General features: G+C 39.5%; 1 protein-coding gene and 1 long non-coding RNA gene across 2 annotated transcripts; both read right to left on the reverse strand.

Annotated features, from left to right (window-relative positions):
* Window positions 1-2,540: 2,540 nt before the first annotated feature.
* On the reverse strand, window positions 2,541-8,243 carry LOC144664471 (uncharacterized). The gene is made up of 4 exons (XM_078525620.1): window positions 8,168-8,243; window positions 7,029-7,685; window positions 5,737-5,805; window positions 2,541-4,917 (listed from the first exon to the last, which is right to left on the reverse strand). Exons 2-4 carry the CDS (start codon window positions 7,663-7,665, stop codon window positions 3,698-3,700), a joined length of 1,926 nt encoding a protein of 641 aa, XP_078381746.1. The 5' UTR covers window positions 7,666-7,685; window positions 8,168-8,243; the 3' UTR covers window positions 2,541-3,697.
* A 3,967-nt stretch (window positions 8,244-12,210) lies between these two features.
* Window positions 12,211-14,664, reverse strand: LOC144664493 (uncharacterized). Its single transcript, XR_013572816.1, has 3 exons — window positions 14,398-14,664; window positions 12,877-12,941; window positions 12,211-12,590 (listed from the first exon to the last, which is right to left on the reverse strand). It is a non-coding gene; the product is annotated as an uncharacterized LOC144664493 (long non-coding RNA).
* Window positions 14,665-15,639: the final 975 nt, after the last annotated feature.

A 15,639-nucleotide genomic window follows, 5' to 3' on the forward strand; every position in this document is an offset into this window, starting at 1 on the left:
CGCGGGTACTTAATTTCGCAAAAATGGAACAGGAATATTTCGCGAGACTTAATTTTCGCGATTTGGCCAAAAATACGTAATTAGCATAAAAAATACAATATAAATCGTTTAGAATTAATTTTCGCGGGTCTTTAATTTCGCGATTTTTTGAAAATCTCGAAAATCGCGAAAATTATGTCCCGCGAAAATAAGTAACAATAAGGTTGTTTCGGGAAAACCCTTTCATCAGTCTCAAATGATCATGAGCCGCTGATAAAATCAAACGCACGTTAATAGTTGTACGGGTAATGGAGTGGATGCGCGCGTAATGGAGTGGATGCGCTTAAACATGAAAAGTCAATGTTCAAACCCCGATTTTTAGATGATTAAAACGCGCTTGCCGAAAGACAAACTCGGATCGCTTCAAAAAGTTAAGCTTGAAAGCCCGAAGTTAGCGAGGTCTAAATTCAAAACTTATAACCGTCATTTTGTTTCCCAGAAGGCAAATTGTGCGTTGTATCATAAACGTTGTTAGTCGGCCAAATATGGACTGGGGAAATTCTAATTCACCGTAAATTAGATTTCTACTTTTCGGAAGCGATTCTAAATTGCTAGTAAATGAAGACAACAAAGTTATCAAAGTAACCAAGAGAGGATAATGGGCTCTTGAAGTAACTACTTTTTATTACAAATGAAACCATTTAAAAACACTTTTTTCTCAAAGCCTTTATGTAGTCCTATTTACAATCTGTAACTCAAACACTTTTTTCTCGATCAGCGCCGAATTAGTGAGCACGAGCTGAGTTGTCACCACGAGCCGGGCCGTTAAAGCGGGCATAGGTTTTCAGGAGCTGGTCGATGGTTTTCTGTTTTGTATCGTACTTGTCCCAGCTATCGAACAGTTTATCGTTAGCGAAACGACTTCAGACGTAGGCGAATCGACCTAACTTGTTAGCTAACTGATCGTTAGCGAAACCACTCGTAGGGGTATCGAATGGTCTTTGCGAGCAATTGCGAGCATGCGAGCAGAGCGTTTTCTTTGCGAGCACGAGCATTGATAAAAGTAAGCCTTGAGAGAAACGAGTACTATTCAAAAAGCTGCCTCCACTAAAAACCGATCATGCGAGCAATTGTAAAAATATTCGACCTCAAGCAAACGAGCACTCACTAAAAGTTTGCGAGCATTCCGAGCAGAGGCCTAATTTTGCGAGCACTGCAAACTTCTGAGGGACCATTCATGACCCCTACTCGTAGGCGAAACGACCAGATACCTTTTAGACCAAGGATGAGCTTCGTTTGGAATATATCATACACGCCCGGATATACTGAATCTGTTCGCTCGACTTTTTCTCAGTATTTTTAATGCCCAATCATTGGTGTGCATTAGTGGTTACCATAGCGACAATATAACCTAATAGAGACACCCTTAATTTCAGCTTTCAGTGTTAATATAAGAGTGACCACCCATTTTTTTTATTATTAAGTTATAATCAGCATGAAAGTAAATGAAGAGGCGTTCTCAAGTTGAATACTCGGAAAAAAGACTTTCCGAGTTCCTCCAACGGGAGTCGAACCCATGACCTTCCAGAATACCGGCTGGAAGGTCATGGGTTCGACTCCCGTTGGGGGAACTCGGAAAATCTTTTCTCCGAGTATTCCACTTGAGAACGCTTTTTCATTTACTTTCACTTTATCCAAGTTGCCATTTCACTTTACATTTATAATTAGCATGTTATGACACAGCGTTTGTCACAGTTAAAAAATTCCATAAGAGGAGTTCAGAACCACCTTCTATTTTCAAAATATTAAGGACGCAAATCAGAGAGACTGCATCGGTCTGTACTCAAGTAACCTACTTTGATCCCACACAAAAACGAAAAGTTGTTTCCAATTATGACAAATTGATTAGAGCAATACCGTATTTACTCGAATAAACGCCGCGGCGTTTATTAAATTTTTCGTGATTTGAGTGCGACGTTTTTTCGAGGGCGGCGTTTATTAAAAATACAATTTATTTCTTGCAAAGAATAGCATGGTAATTGAACATTTGAACTTTAAAACAGGAACATGAAGTATTGCTTGTCTCAAAAGTCATTTTAAATATCTTAAAACATTGTTGCAATCAAGGAAAATAATTATTTTAGGCTTGCTCAAACTTGATAATTACTGAATTTGCTGTTTGCGTCTATAATTTGAATAAACGCAATTAGTCAATTTATAAATAATCATGAGTTAGTACAAGCAAAACCAATATTTTCTAAGTATAGAACCACGTGAGGTTTCTATCAGGACCGTGGCCCTTGCTGACAGAATACTAGCCTGCGTAGCTGGCGGTATTTTCATACCAGCTCCTCCTCCCCAAGCCTCTCGCGGCTGCGCGCTCGTTGTCGCAGCTTCGCCGCTTGCTTGTGCGCGCTTTAAAAACCGCCAGCTACGCAGGCTAAGAGAATACTGGCCCTCGGTCTATTTAACGACGGGTATTCTCCCATTACAGCCTTTGCGCATGGTATAAATATCCGAAAGAAAAAACTTGAGACAAAATTCGGATCGAACAGGAAAAAGCATTTATTTACAGCCTCTCTAAAACTTAACAAAACCGCACGTGACAAAAGTTGATGAAAATTAATTACAAGTAGTTTTAAAATATAACACTAATTTAGAAGTCCATTATGAACTCTGACAAATAATAGCATTCCTTTTTTTCACGTAATTGTAATTAGTGCTGTTTTGGGATCATTCTTGGTTGTTAAACATGGTTATACATTAAACATGCTTATTTAAGTGAAAAAAAAAAATTGCTCCGAGACTGTTGATGTCGTCTCCAAACAGAAATACATCCAAAAACAGCACATATTACGGCACAATCTTTGATTTGCACAGAGCACAGACATTCAATTCCCCAGGGGCCAGGACAACCATCCCGAAGCACGTTCAAATTTTGGCGCGTTACAGATCGACCAATCAGAAGTGTTTTTATTGTTTCAACGAGCACTGAGGTCGATAATGTGGTGAAACGAACAAGTTTTTCAGCAGCCAATCCGATTCAGACGCCTTTGTGGCGGCTTTTCAGCCCAGAGGTCCCGATCCCTGGCGCAGACCAGAAGGATCGCGGCCTCTGGGCACGAGATTGGGGCTGACACTTAGACGGGTTTCGTGAACTTCCGTCCCTGGCCTATGCTTTGGCATGGACTGAACAGGTCAAATTTAAAGTGAGTACGTCTGACTTTTTGTTATTCATTCAAGTTACACCTAATGACAAATAGGAATCAAGCATTTAAAAAATATGTTTAAAATTCGCCCGAAGAAACGGCTTCAAAACGCCTCTAAATACACGTAAATCTATTTTATCTTCAAACACGATTAATATGTGTACAGTAATAAACTCGTGAGTTTCCTGTTAATGCTGCCAGCTTTGATGTTTAAGATAATTAATTCCTATTCGGCTTTTTGCTACGACTGTCACAACTTTTCTGCCATTAGGTGTATCTAAATTCTAAAATTATTAGTATTGGATCATAAATCATATACCGGTTATCGGACATCCCACAATTGGGAGTTCTTTATGTACACGGAAGTAGGAGTCTTAATAATTGTTTTGTCCTTAGCAGTCATTAGCAGAGTTAATTGATTACAGCTTCATCAATGTTATTGCCATGCAAACGCAACTGTATCAGACCCCTCACTAATGATATTGCTGCGAAATACACACGGGCTTGATCTACATGGGTGGCGGGGGTAGTACAATCCTGCCAGCTGGCATTATGCCACTACACAGACTTCTATAACCAACCTCACCAATGTTGTTGTTGTTAGACAGATTCAGCTGTAGAATTCTGTTGTGTTTGAGCGCATTAGCCAGTGTTACAGCACCATCATTGCAAATGTTAGTTTGAGACAAATTTAAATCTGTCAGGGTTCCGTTGTACTGGTTGAGTACATCAGCAAGAAATGTAGCGCCAGGATCGCCAATGTTGTTGTGAGACAAGTCTAGTACTTTTAGAGTTTTATTGCATTTAAGCGCATCAGCTAGACTTTCAGCGCCAGTCTCATCGATGTTGTTTTGGGACAAGTCTAGCTCTGTCAGAGTTTTGTTGCATTTAAGCGTTTCAGCTAGACTTGCAGCGCCGGGAGCACCAATGTTATTGTAAGAAACATTCAAACCTATCAGAGTTGTGTTGCATTTAAGCGCATCAGCAAGACTTGCAGCGCCAGCATCGCCAATGTTGTTGTGGGACAAGTCTAGCGCTTTAAGAGTTTCGTTGCATTTAAGCGTTTCAGCTAGACTTAAAGCGCCGGCAGCACCAATGTTACTGGAAGACAAATTCAGAATTGTCAGAGTTGTGTTGAACTGTTTGAGCGTATCAGCGAGACTTGCAGCGCCGGGAGCACCAATGTTATTGTAAGAAAAATTCAGAACTATCAGAGTTGTGTTGTATTTAAGCGCATCAGCAAGACTTGCAGCGCCAGCATCGCCAATGTTGTTGTGGGACAAGTCTAGCTCTGTCAGAGTTTTGTTGCATTTAAGTGCATGAGCTAGAACAACAACTTCATCATCACTGATTTTTGTATTTTTAAGAGTGACAGTTTGTAGTTTAAGCAATTCACCAAATTCACGTGCCAATTCTATATAGAAATCGTCTTTTTTACTGTTTTTTCGCGATTCCTTAATGCACTCCAGTACAACAGTCACCCAACCATTGCTCATGGGCGTCGAGAACATTCTCTTCCACAAATTGGGAAGTCTATTGAAGTTCTCAGGGTGCGCTTTTGCTATGATACTTCTGATGAGGTCTCTTGCTTTGTCCTGGTAGTTTGCTGCTACTAGCTTGCCACATGTGGATGAAAGCACTTCTTTCAGCTCATTGGTATATGTTTTGTCAGCAAGGAAGCTGTCGGGACTGATTTCCTCGTTGATAAGCTGACGATATAGATGGATTGCTGCAAACCATGCAATACAAGTTTGAAAACTGTATTTTTTAAAACGAGGCTAAAAGCTTAGCATAAACATAGCGAAAATCAAACATGGGCATGGCGTACATCAAACTATGTAATGTTGATTTAGTTCCAGAAGGTTATGCTGGCCTATCGCGGGATTCCCCAGTTTCTTGGATGAAAAGTCACCTTTATGTAGTACTGAAGACAGTTTCCTGGGTCACTCAGTGTCTTTCTGAAAAACCTATTATTATTCTGAAAAACCTATTATTATTATGATCCCAACCAGCCCCCCAACCCTTATCGCTTCGGAGTACAAGACACTTAAAATTGGCCCACTGTCCAACGCAGTGCGGACCTGGTTTCTCTTTTGTAACGTTCTTTTCTTTTCTTGATCTCTAAAGGGGCTAAATGTCACGCAATTTTAGGCAATTTCGCTGCTGACCAACCTGTCATAGAATAAACTGAAATATCACAATAACGGCTTAAAACTGTAGAATAACTCAAAAGAAATACAGAAAGGCCAAAACGGGGCATGGATGGGCACAATTCGAGAAGATTTAAACGGATTGCGTTCGGTTAAACTTGAGAAACGTCGGCCCGACTTTTTTCAAGTTTATCTCAATTTCTATAAAAGTGTCATTTACAGTGCTCGAAACCATCCTTGTTTGTTATATATGTTGCCGTGATTTTGCCAATGAATGACTTTTGCTCTGCCAATTTAAAGTTTACAGCTTTAACAGAATTACCTAAATACCATGACCTAGCCCCTTTAAGCTGTTTTGAACTGCGCAAAAACTACAGTACATCCATTTTTCAACTGACCTTCATCATTGGCTTCTTCTCTTTGTGCCTTTAAGGTGTCCAATTCGTCGCTCATGTTTTTGATTTTGTCTAAGGATAAAAATTTACATCAGTTGTCGTTCAAATGCGATAGTGACATTATAGTCTTGCATTATAGTTTCATTATAGTTAGTATGACTATATCACCGGTTCTTGTGTTGTAAACTTGAGACGATCGTGTTTCACTCCCCCCACAGGAGTGGAACACGATCGCCCCTAAAAACGACTGCATGGGAGGCTATGTGTTGTCCGACCTTAGCCTACAGTTGGTTGAAGTAATTTACATATAATCTAGCCTGCGTAGCAGGCGCCGAGACGCCTGCTATGCAGGCTAGACATAATCCTGCATTTTTTCTAACAGGTTGTTGCATCCTTACTGCGCACGTTATTCATGTCGCAACGTCACGTCACGTCATGTATGAGCGCGCGCGCTGAGAAAACTTTCCAAACACATTTAGGGTGGGTAGCCGTTGCGTTACTGACTTCGGCTTGCAGTTTCCTCTCTTAAACGGTCGGTGACCCCCAATCTTTTTCGGGATAAATAATCTTTTGGGATAGATCTTTACCGATTGACAAAAAATGAGCCACATTCGAATGTTAGAAGTTTTTTTTTTCATTTTCTCTTCCCGCGCGCGATCGAATCAGTCACATTTTGCAGCATTTTGCCGTTTGAATGTTCGCAAATTCAATTGTTTAAGGCAAGGTTTACTTTAAAAGGGACTTTAAAAGTGAAATATATCTGTTCAATAGACTAACTCAAATAAATTCGGACAAAGGAAGTTAGCCTGCATCAATTCACTTAAAATATTTTGTTGCCAAAAACCGCAGAGGTCATATCGAATACGAAGCCAAATTTATCCAAATAAGTGCCCTTTTTCAGATATCGTATCTCGAAAATGAATTCGGTGAAATCCATTTAATTTTTTTACATTTCGGACACAAGTAACTTGTAAACTAGTTTTGGTGAAAGTTTAAGAAAAATTGCAATGTTGAAAGAATTTCGCGAGTGTCCTTAAAATCAGCTTCAAATTTTTAAATCAGCTTTTGGTACTGATAATTTTGCAAGTGTTACCAATATTTGTTTTTAAACAGTTATTCCATCTTTTTCCCGTTCGTTTGTTTATTTATTACTGTGAAGATTTTTAGCGTCAGGCAACTAGAGATGGAATCTCTCCACCGCTCACTGTGAGGTTAATGATATCTGTAATTAGTTTACTTGTTTTGCAACCTTTAAAATTGTCTACTTTTGGTCTTAAGGCTAAATCCTAAGATACCTTCTATCTCATCAAGTTTGTCTTTGATGCTGTCTTCATCTTTCTTCCATTGCTTTAGCAGCTCTCTGTAGTGTTCCTCCGTGACGGGATCCATGCACTCATTCTTGAGCTTCTTGATAGCGGCTCCATAACTCGCTCCTCCCAGTGCTACCAGCGCGTTACTGATATCCTGCCAGTAGGTGTTAAACGTTGCATCATCAACAGAAGCTTGGCTGGCATGGCCGTATACAGTATTACGGTAGTACTTCACCCTGGCTATGTTGGCTTCTTTACTTGTGTCAGCAGGAGGCGGAAGTCTGTCCCAACCAGTGACGGGAGCATGCAAACCACAGATATTCCTCAGCAGTACCACCAATAGCGTTACATCAAAGCTCGCCGATGAAACAGATGAAGGAATAGCAGGGAACAACTTTCCCCATTGGGTGGGATTGAGGATTTTCTTCTTCCTATAAAGGTTCTGTAATGTCGCATGTTCTGGATGACGTGCCAAAACAAGATGCAGTCTTGCTGGAGGGTGTATCCCATCAAAGGTGTCTCTCAAGGCCTGGGATCCCACATCCACCAGAAGGCGACACAACCGAGCGTAGTTGGTCGTTTCCTTGGAAGATGCAACTGAAGGTGGAGCAGCAGAAGCCATGGACTGGTTACCTGTTAAACCTACAAAAACGTTTATTTTAGCGTTGATAGAAAATTTTGACTTTTCTTGATGCATTCCAGTTCCTTAATTCTTTGCATTGCAAGTATAACGTAATGACGCGATAGAAAAAAACGCGCCAAGATTGTGGGTCATTTGGATGCATGCACGAGTTTGGCAAATGTAGAAAACTAAATGTTGAACAAGTTATGGAGCCGCTATCAATAAGCTAAAGAATGACCCAACAGATTTTTAGAACAGGTCTAGGTGCAGAGTTATATTGGAGAAAAGTTCACACTAAGACAAATTTACCACGTCCTCAGGCGTCCCTCCTTGGTCATGCGCGGTGCACTTTGCATTTTGGAATTGAAAGTAATAAACACGCGGTTCGCCTGGCGTTGCAGAACAAAGACAGTCTCATTTTAGTATGCACATAAGCAGACTAATCAAGACTTGAGAAGATGTAACTAAGAAAGTTTTATTGCAACATGCAAATGTGACCTACCTTAATTCAAGAAGATTGATAGATTCGTTGTTCTCAAAGGCGGGCAATCTGAATCATAAACAGCGAAGATGAACCTACCGATAAATCATTCCATCATGAAATTATACGACACAGCATGTCAACTCCTGCACAGTAGCAAAAACTAAAATTAACACACTAACTGCAGCGAAAGCTAGCGAAAAGTCAGTGATATACTAAATGGAGGATAAATAAAAAATCAGGTTTAACTGAGAAAGGACTGTTAATTGTTCCTTTATAAATAAGACGCGTAGCGGCTCAATCGAAAGAGCGGGTTTTTTTACGATTTGCTGACCACAGAAATAACCAATCGCGGAGTCTATTTCAGTTGTTGCTTTCATAGTGACGTCGAACTCATTTCTAAACGATTGAAAACAATTATACTGTCCTTTGAGAAGCATAAGGCACCCAATGACAAACATACAAAAACAGTGCAACTATAACTCGATATAACCCTTATAGCCAGTTAAAAGGAGGTCAGTTTAGACACACCGGGCTCGACAATATTTGCAAGGCAAACAAGATCAAAATGTAATGCATCAGTGAATGCTGAATGTAATAAAGGCTAGATCGTTTGTGCTTCAGTTTCATTTCAAGTTGCGCAGGATAACGCGGCTTGTCATCTCTGCAATCTGGAGCTGTAAACCCTAAAAGAAGTCTTAATCTCGCATGTAAAACTACTTGTCTTTTCACGTTTTTTTGTACATTCCTACATATGCCTCGTTAGAACCGTAAAGTCTCAGCCTAATTTGAATGAACGGTTGAATGGCCAAGTGACACCCGGAACATAAACAGAATTTTTGAAATCAAGAAGAATTGACATGTTAATCTTGCTACAAAGAAGACGCAATCTGGTGTTTGGGACGAATTTTCGCTGAAAACGCAATTTACTGATGAAACAAGCACTTTTTTTTTTCAACAAACGTGTAAAACGTTTGCTTATCAAACAGCGAGAGCTAAATAACGCAACTATTCGTAACCCAGACTAGCAAATTAATTAATTAAACTTTGCTTACCTTAGCTTGCAGATAATTAAAACAGTAACTAGTCAAGCAGTTGGCAGTCACCAAAGTTTATACAATCTGTAGAAAATGAACACAGGTCTAATATTAACATTAACTACACGAAAACAGTGCGAAAGCGTGATCAAAACTAAGAATACTGATCATAACAACAAACAGTAAATATATTAAAACCTTCAGTTAATCAGACTGGTAGGAACTAAAAGCTAAAGATTAACCCATGTGAGAGGTTTTTGTCGCTATGTTTGTAGCCCTTTTCTACCCTTGTACCACTTTAATTTAAAAGTTGTGTAAATTGTATACTCTTCTGAGTTCTCAGTAAATGATGATCGGTCAATGAAGTTATTTAATATATACTAGTGCACGACATAGATAAAATTAATGCGCAACCTAAAGTATCAGGTCTTGACAAAGACTACTTATTTTGCTTTATAGCGATTCTTTATATTTGAAAATAGTGGAACATACTTTTTAGTCTGATCCGCGAATCGTGATCACTGGTTTGTAAATCACGTCCTCTCGCCCTCAGTGGTGTTGTCAAGAACATGCAGAAGGACCCCGATTTCTCAAACTTTCAGGTGAAACGAAAACTGCTTCGACAAATCCGAAGGTTCGAAAATACCGGGGGTAAAATTACAGGGAAATACTTTAAATAAGGGAGACGAAAATTGGTTCGAGAAACCGAGAGTTCGAGAAATCGACAAATCAAGGCTGGTTTCGCTGATGATTTCTGGTAATTGAGCATGTGATTCTTCTTCTACTGTGATCATGAGCAAGTTGGTCTCTGACGATTGCTGGTGCGTATTTTCATGATCAGTGATAAGTCAGTTTTGGCCAGCGATTGTCAGTGATTCACCGACACGTACATAAAATTTTGAATCTGGCTGGATTTTACATTTCATTGACTTCCGCTTTCGGTTTAGATATACTTGGATATACGTACATTTCACGATGTAGAGTCAAGACAAAACAGGCAGAACTGCTCATAATGAATGTCCCCTAGCTACAGTTCACGATACATCTACATGAAAGCGAACTTTACTGACAATAAAACAATTGTACATGTTGAAATATAAAGTTAAGTTAGCTTTTAGCGCTTCTGTTGCTTATCACGGTAGAATTTTGTTCTTGCCGAAACACGTGCTTACGTTTCATAATTTCATACTTAGTTTAACGTAAAATTAGTGGCAGGCAACTTAACCCTAAATAAACAGTGTCTTTGAACACATTAAGGAATACATAACCTTAGTTTGCCGATAGAAATCCGAAGCTACGGCTATAAATATCGATATTTCGAAGAAGCTTCAGAAGTTCTAATACGCGTGTAAACAACTTAAAATCATATGCTTAACTTTTTCAAATTGCAATCCGTTTCCATCCGAGCCATCCGCCGCAGCAAAAGATGCTCGATTACAGTTTCAGTGATCTAATACAGCTTTTTTTATGTTTAGGTTTCCCGCGACATAAATATAAATTTTGGCTGTTCAAATTCTGGTAAAATCCGTGACATAGTCCCTTTAAGGAAGCACTGACAAACTGCGAAACTTGTCTAGTCACACGAAGTGTTTGTTAGTAAATGTTCTATCCCTACCTGAGTATCACTTGTGTTCCTGTTAACTGCGTTCAGGGTAAAGCGTTTAGTGAATCCTCTTTAGTCAGTTTTAACGTTCGTCGAGTACACAGGGTGTTGTCAGAAGAAATCAGTTTCCTCCAGGTTTAGAGCATGCATGCCCGAACCACGAGGTTAGAAGCACTCCAGCCGAATGCAACGTCCCACCGTGTGATCTAAATAATTTAAATAAATGTCCCGCCAACCCTAAAGACATATTATAATTACCTCATTCTGGCCCCAATAAGAGACAGATCCTTCTACCTACTCACTATGGACAAAACTAGTTTTAAAATCTTCAGCCTGCGTAAAGCCGCCATTTTCTCTGAGAGCTCGAGGGACCCGTGAAAGATTGATGCATATGCACAAAACGGAGCTTAAGGCGGCATTATACCTGCATATCTTCTCCCAACATCACTCAAAAATTTACAAAACATCGTGAAACATAGATATATAGAATAATGGAAGCGTTTTTGAATTTCGAACAAGATATTTCCGTTAAACCCATGTTAAGGGACGGACCATTATTTTCTTGGAGGGGGAGGGGGGGAGATGAAAATTTTTTCTCTGCAAACTTTTTTTTTTAGTTTATGCACCTCTGCAAACAATTTTTTTTAAAATTCTTACTATTTTTGTTATACATATCGTGTTTGCAAACAATTTATTTTGTCTTTCCAGGCCCTGCAAACAATTTGTTCAATATTTTTCATCCCCCCCCCCCTCCGTCCCTAAGCGGTGAAAAAAAAAACGATTTTCAGGTATAATCCTCCTAAATAACGTGTAGTACGGGGGAGGGAAGACGCTTTTTTTCAAGCAAATTGCCAAGTTTGCAGTGAACAGCTAATTTTTAGTTATGGACGTAGATGTGAAGTGTGACTACTACACGGGCAGGATCCCATTACTTGTCACGAAGTTTTATTCTACTTTTCTTTCATTTTCTGCCAGAGAATTCAGTTCTGGTACTTCTGATACCTTTTCAAAAGTTTGATCTCTTTATAGTTCTCGCCAGGGATTTGTTGAGTATTACAAGCGTTCAAAATATTTAGATAGCAATCTTAGCACGCGCAGTTGTAATACAGAAAGGCTGTTGCAAACTGCTAAAAAGGTGTGCTTTAAAACAAATGGTAAACGCCACAGTGTGCTATGGATGCAGATTCGTTCCCAGTCGCTCCCGAGGCGGTTTTGACGCATTGCCCAGCCTGCCCCGCAACCCTCGCCTCATTCGGCCTCAGTCTTTTATCACCTTTAGGAACAAATAACCAGGGACTGGGAGCGAGTCTGCTTTCGTCTCAGTATGGATGCACTTGCATTCTAACTGGGCACTTTGAAAGAGTTTGAGGTTCTTTAGATAAACCACCCTTAGTTATAAACCAGGAAAGTTTGAAACGACCTGAGTGATTTACAGGCGGCGTTTATTATTTCTGCTACACGAAAAATTCAATTACAATGAAACTAAATCATTTCCAGAGGGTCCTACAGTCTCGTAAAACGTTTCAGTCGCCTATTGTGTAGATTCTCGTCCGGCTTTATATCATATGGCCACTTGATGGCTGGTATCTGAATCCGGATAGCTTCGTTGTTCACAGGCGTCCAGACATTCCTCGTACTTTCTGTCGCAGAAACGATAGCAAAATGCTGAATAGCATTTGTGAAAACAATTCGGATTCATATAATTGTGATAGCACGAATTCTCGCAGTCGAATAAGGAAACGGGGGCGGTCGACACTGACACTAAGCACAAGGCCATTGCAAATAGAATGAAGCCGGCCTTTATCTGAAATAAAATAAATTCCGACGTTAATAGGGTGTAATCTGTGTTCGAGACTATTGGCTCATCAGGCGGGAGCTTATCCCGGTTTTACGAAGCGACTAGGAGTATTTCTACTCCCCTGGATGTGATGCTCGTCCATCGCAGGGTTTACCTACCTAACTTTGCTTTGGTTACGCACACACTTTAGGTCTACTGAACTCAACTAAAGAATCTTTACATTTTTTCGCCTTGCCTCCAACTAGTAAAATGCTAATATAGAAATGGCTGCGAGGCAGAAAATTGAACTTACCATTTTGGTGAGTGGAAAAACTGTACTGCTGACAATAGATTGGCGCTTGAGATTGTCACTGAAAACTGAAATAAAATAAAAGAAGCATGTAAAGATAAAAGCGAGAAACATACCCAAGCTTGACTCACGTTAATGAAAAGTGATGTGCATTGTTCGTTAAGTAATATTGATAATAATGACGGTGGTTGCTTAAGGGCCCATAGTGCAATTTAGAATCCATTTCTGATATTATCCTCGCTTCGGACGCCTGGGGCACTCATGCATTTGGATGGGATGAGAGTGCTCGACGAAAATTCGTTGAATTAAACCCCCGAAGACCAATCTGGACGTGGCTCAAGCTTTTTGACTCCTAATACAAAAGAAACAATACTATATGCTTGATCGGTCTAGTATACAACGCCTTTCTATTTCTTCACGCCAGTACAACTCGTCTTGAAAAAAATTGTCGTTCGTAATCCGTCTTAATTTACGTCCAGCAGTCAAAACCATTCTTGGTTATTTTCACACGTTTTAATAACTCCTCCTTTGTTGCTTTTCTACGTTAGAAAACAATTATTTTAAAAAACTATTATTTTATTTTTGAAAGTAATCAGAATAAAATATCGCGACATTGCTCCTTTAAACGAGACCTCGAAAGCTAAAACCATCGGCATTCTGTTTTGAATACTCTCAAGGTCGATTTCCACTGTCGCGTAAATATTTACGTATGTAATAACGCTTCTCTTTTTTACGTGCGTTGAACGTACGTAAATGCCCGCCATCTTGAATTTTGGCGCCAAAAAGCAGGGAGATAATGTGATTTATTATACGTTAGAATTACTTTGAAGCATGTGATTGGTCGAGAGCATTCAGTCAATATACAGTAGCATGTGAACTTGACATGATAACTCAATATCTGCAGGGTCTGTAGTCACTTCCATATTGCTTGAAATTTTCAAACTTCCTCGATAAGAAGTGCTTAGACATCTGAATATTTTAAGATGTTTACATTGAGGGTGAATTAACACAAAATGGCGTCCACACGGTAAATAGTGTCATGTGACAAAATCTAAAAGTATGATTGTTTAAATCGCTGTGTGTTACCGCAGACAGCCACGAAAAAGTTGAACTCAAAAAGTTGAACTCAGTTCAACTTTTTGAAAACCCTCACGATCGGACGTTTATAGTTTTTACGTACGTTAACGTACGTGGACAAAAACGCGACAGTGGAAATCCACCTTTAATTACATAAGAGAAGCCTAAATCCCTAATTTATACCCCTAGGTGAGGCAACGACGAGCATCCATGCCCCTTTCATATGAGAGTTGGTTACTGAAATTAAACGCGTATCGCCAGTCAGGAAGCGTCCCCCATTCAGTTTCTGAAAGACTAAAATTCACTGACATACAAATGAATGAATAAATGATATAGGTGCTTATACAAATAAAGGTTTCTTACTTCACTTCTACCTCATCTCTTTACCGCGAGGGGAAAGTAGTCCGGTGTTTTCTCTTACTATTAAACAAAATAAATTCTACTTACATTGGTCTTGTGCCTCAAAGAACAGTTACCAACACGGCAGCTAGGACAACAGGACTGTGTGAGAAAATTTTTGGAACGAGCGCTCGCTTTTAACGCCAAAGTAAGTATCTATTAGGGGGGTAAAAAAAACTACCTGTCACGTACTGGCTTACTTCCCTTATACCTACACAGTGCTTGGTTCTGGGCAATAATTCTGTGGTTTATCATAATACAATGGCATCAAAAATAATCACTTGATTCCTCGGCTACAGCGGAAAACGTTTATGTATTAATTGCAAGTATTATACCCCAAGTTGACGTAAGCCTTGCGAGTTATTTCCCCTAATTTTTCTGACCCTCCGCATGCTTAGAAATATAGGTTACACATAAATAAATATTTTTACAATAACTGAGCGAATTCTCGCGCGCTGATTAGCTAGTTTTCATTGTCAATAAGAGTACAGACGCATGAAACTCGTAGCTGACGCAATCAGCGAAGGTTTTGTCAAACTTTTCAGCACTGATTTAGCGCTGTATTCTTGATGAGGCAAGAATTATACCACAATACTAGAAGTCTTCAATGAGGAAATCATCTAATATTTATCGGTTAAAACTTAAGAAACCAGTGCAACCTGAGGGCGAAGATATAAGGATGTTTATTGGGGATTCAGACCGAAAATCGGCGGTGAGCGGGAATGTGTGCTGTCAATGAAATTAGGAAGCTGAACCGCGTTTTAGCGGATCGATTATTTTGTGAACACTTTTCAGTGGATTAAAGGTTAGTTGAACCGGCTCGTGGATCTACAACACTTTGACAATGTTAGCTAAATGTTATGACGCAATTCAGTTATCATCAATAACAGGACAGACGCATAAAAACTGATGTCAATTTGTTCAACTTCCTGAATTAAACAGCCGCTGTCATGATCATCATTTCGAAAGGTCAAATACATTTTTACATCAATGGAGACCCAAAATAATAAATTTTTTTCAACACGTGTTAACATGAGTTACACACGTACTTAACAAATCGACCACTTTTCCATGGTATACCTTCTTCAATTAAAAACTACCCACGGTATATAGCAATTCTTGAGTTTTAATTGGTTTACAGGCCACGGTATATGAGCTGATATACCATGGACCACAAATATGGTAGGTGTAGCGTAGGTGAAAACAGCCGGTTAGCTCAAATATTGCAATTCTTTCGGTATTTTTAACAAAACAATTGTTCCGTCGCGCTTATTCGATATGAGATGGTCT

This window comes from Oculina patagonica, chromosome 8 (genome assembly GCF_052425735.1).
Source record: "Oculina patagonica isolate OP01 chromosome 8, crgOcupat, whole genome shotgun sequence".
Taxonomy (NCBI): Eukaryota; Metazoa; Cnidaria; class Anthozoa; order Scleractinia; family Oculinidae; genus Oculina; species Oculina patagonica.

Bases quoted from the DNA above. Each gene is read 5' to 3' on its own strand.
- LOC144664471 (XM_078525620.1), bottom strand. From the start codon at position 7,665: ATGGCTTCTGCTGCTCCACCTTCAGTTGCATCTTCCAAGGAAACGACC. The intron at 5,806-7,028 runs GTATCTTAGGAT...TTTTATCCTTAG, and splicing joins CAAACTTGATGAGATAGAAG to ACAAAATCAAAAACATGAGC. The intron at 4,918-5,736 runs GTCAGTTGAAAA...CATGGTTTGCAG, and splicing joins AGAAGAAGCCAATGATGAAG to CAATCCATCTATATCGTCAG.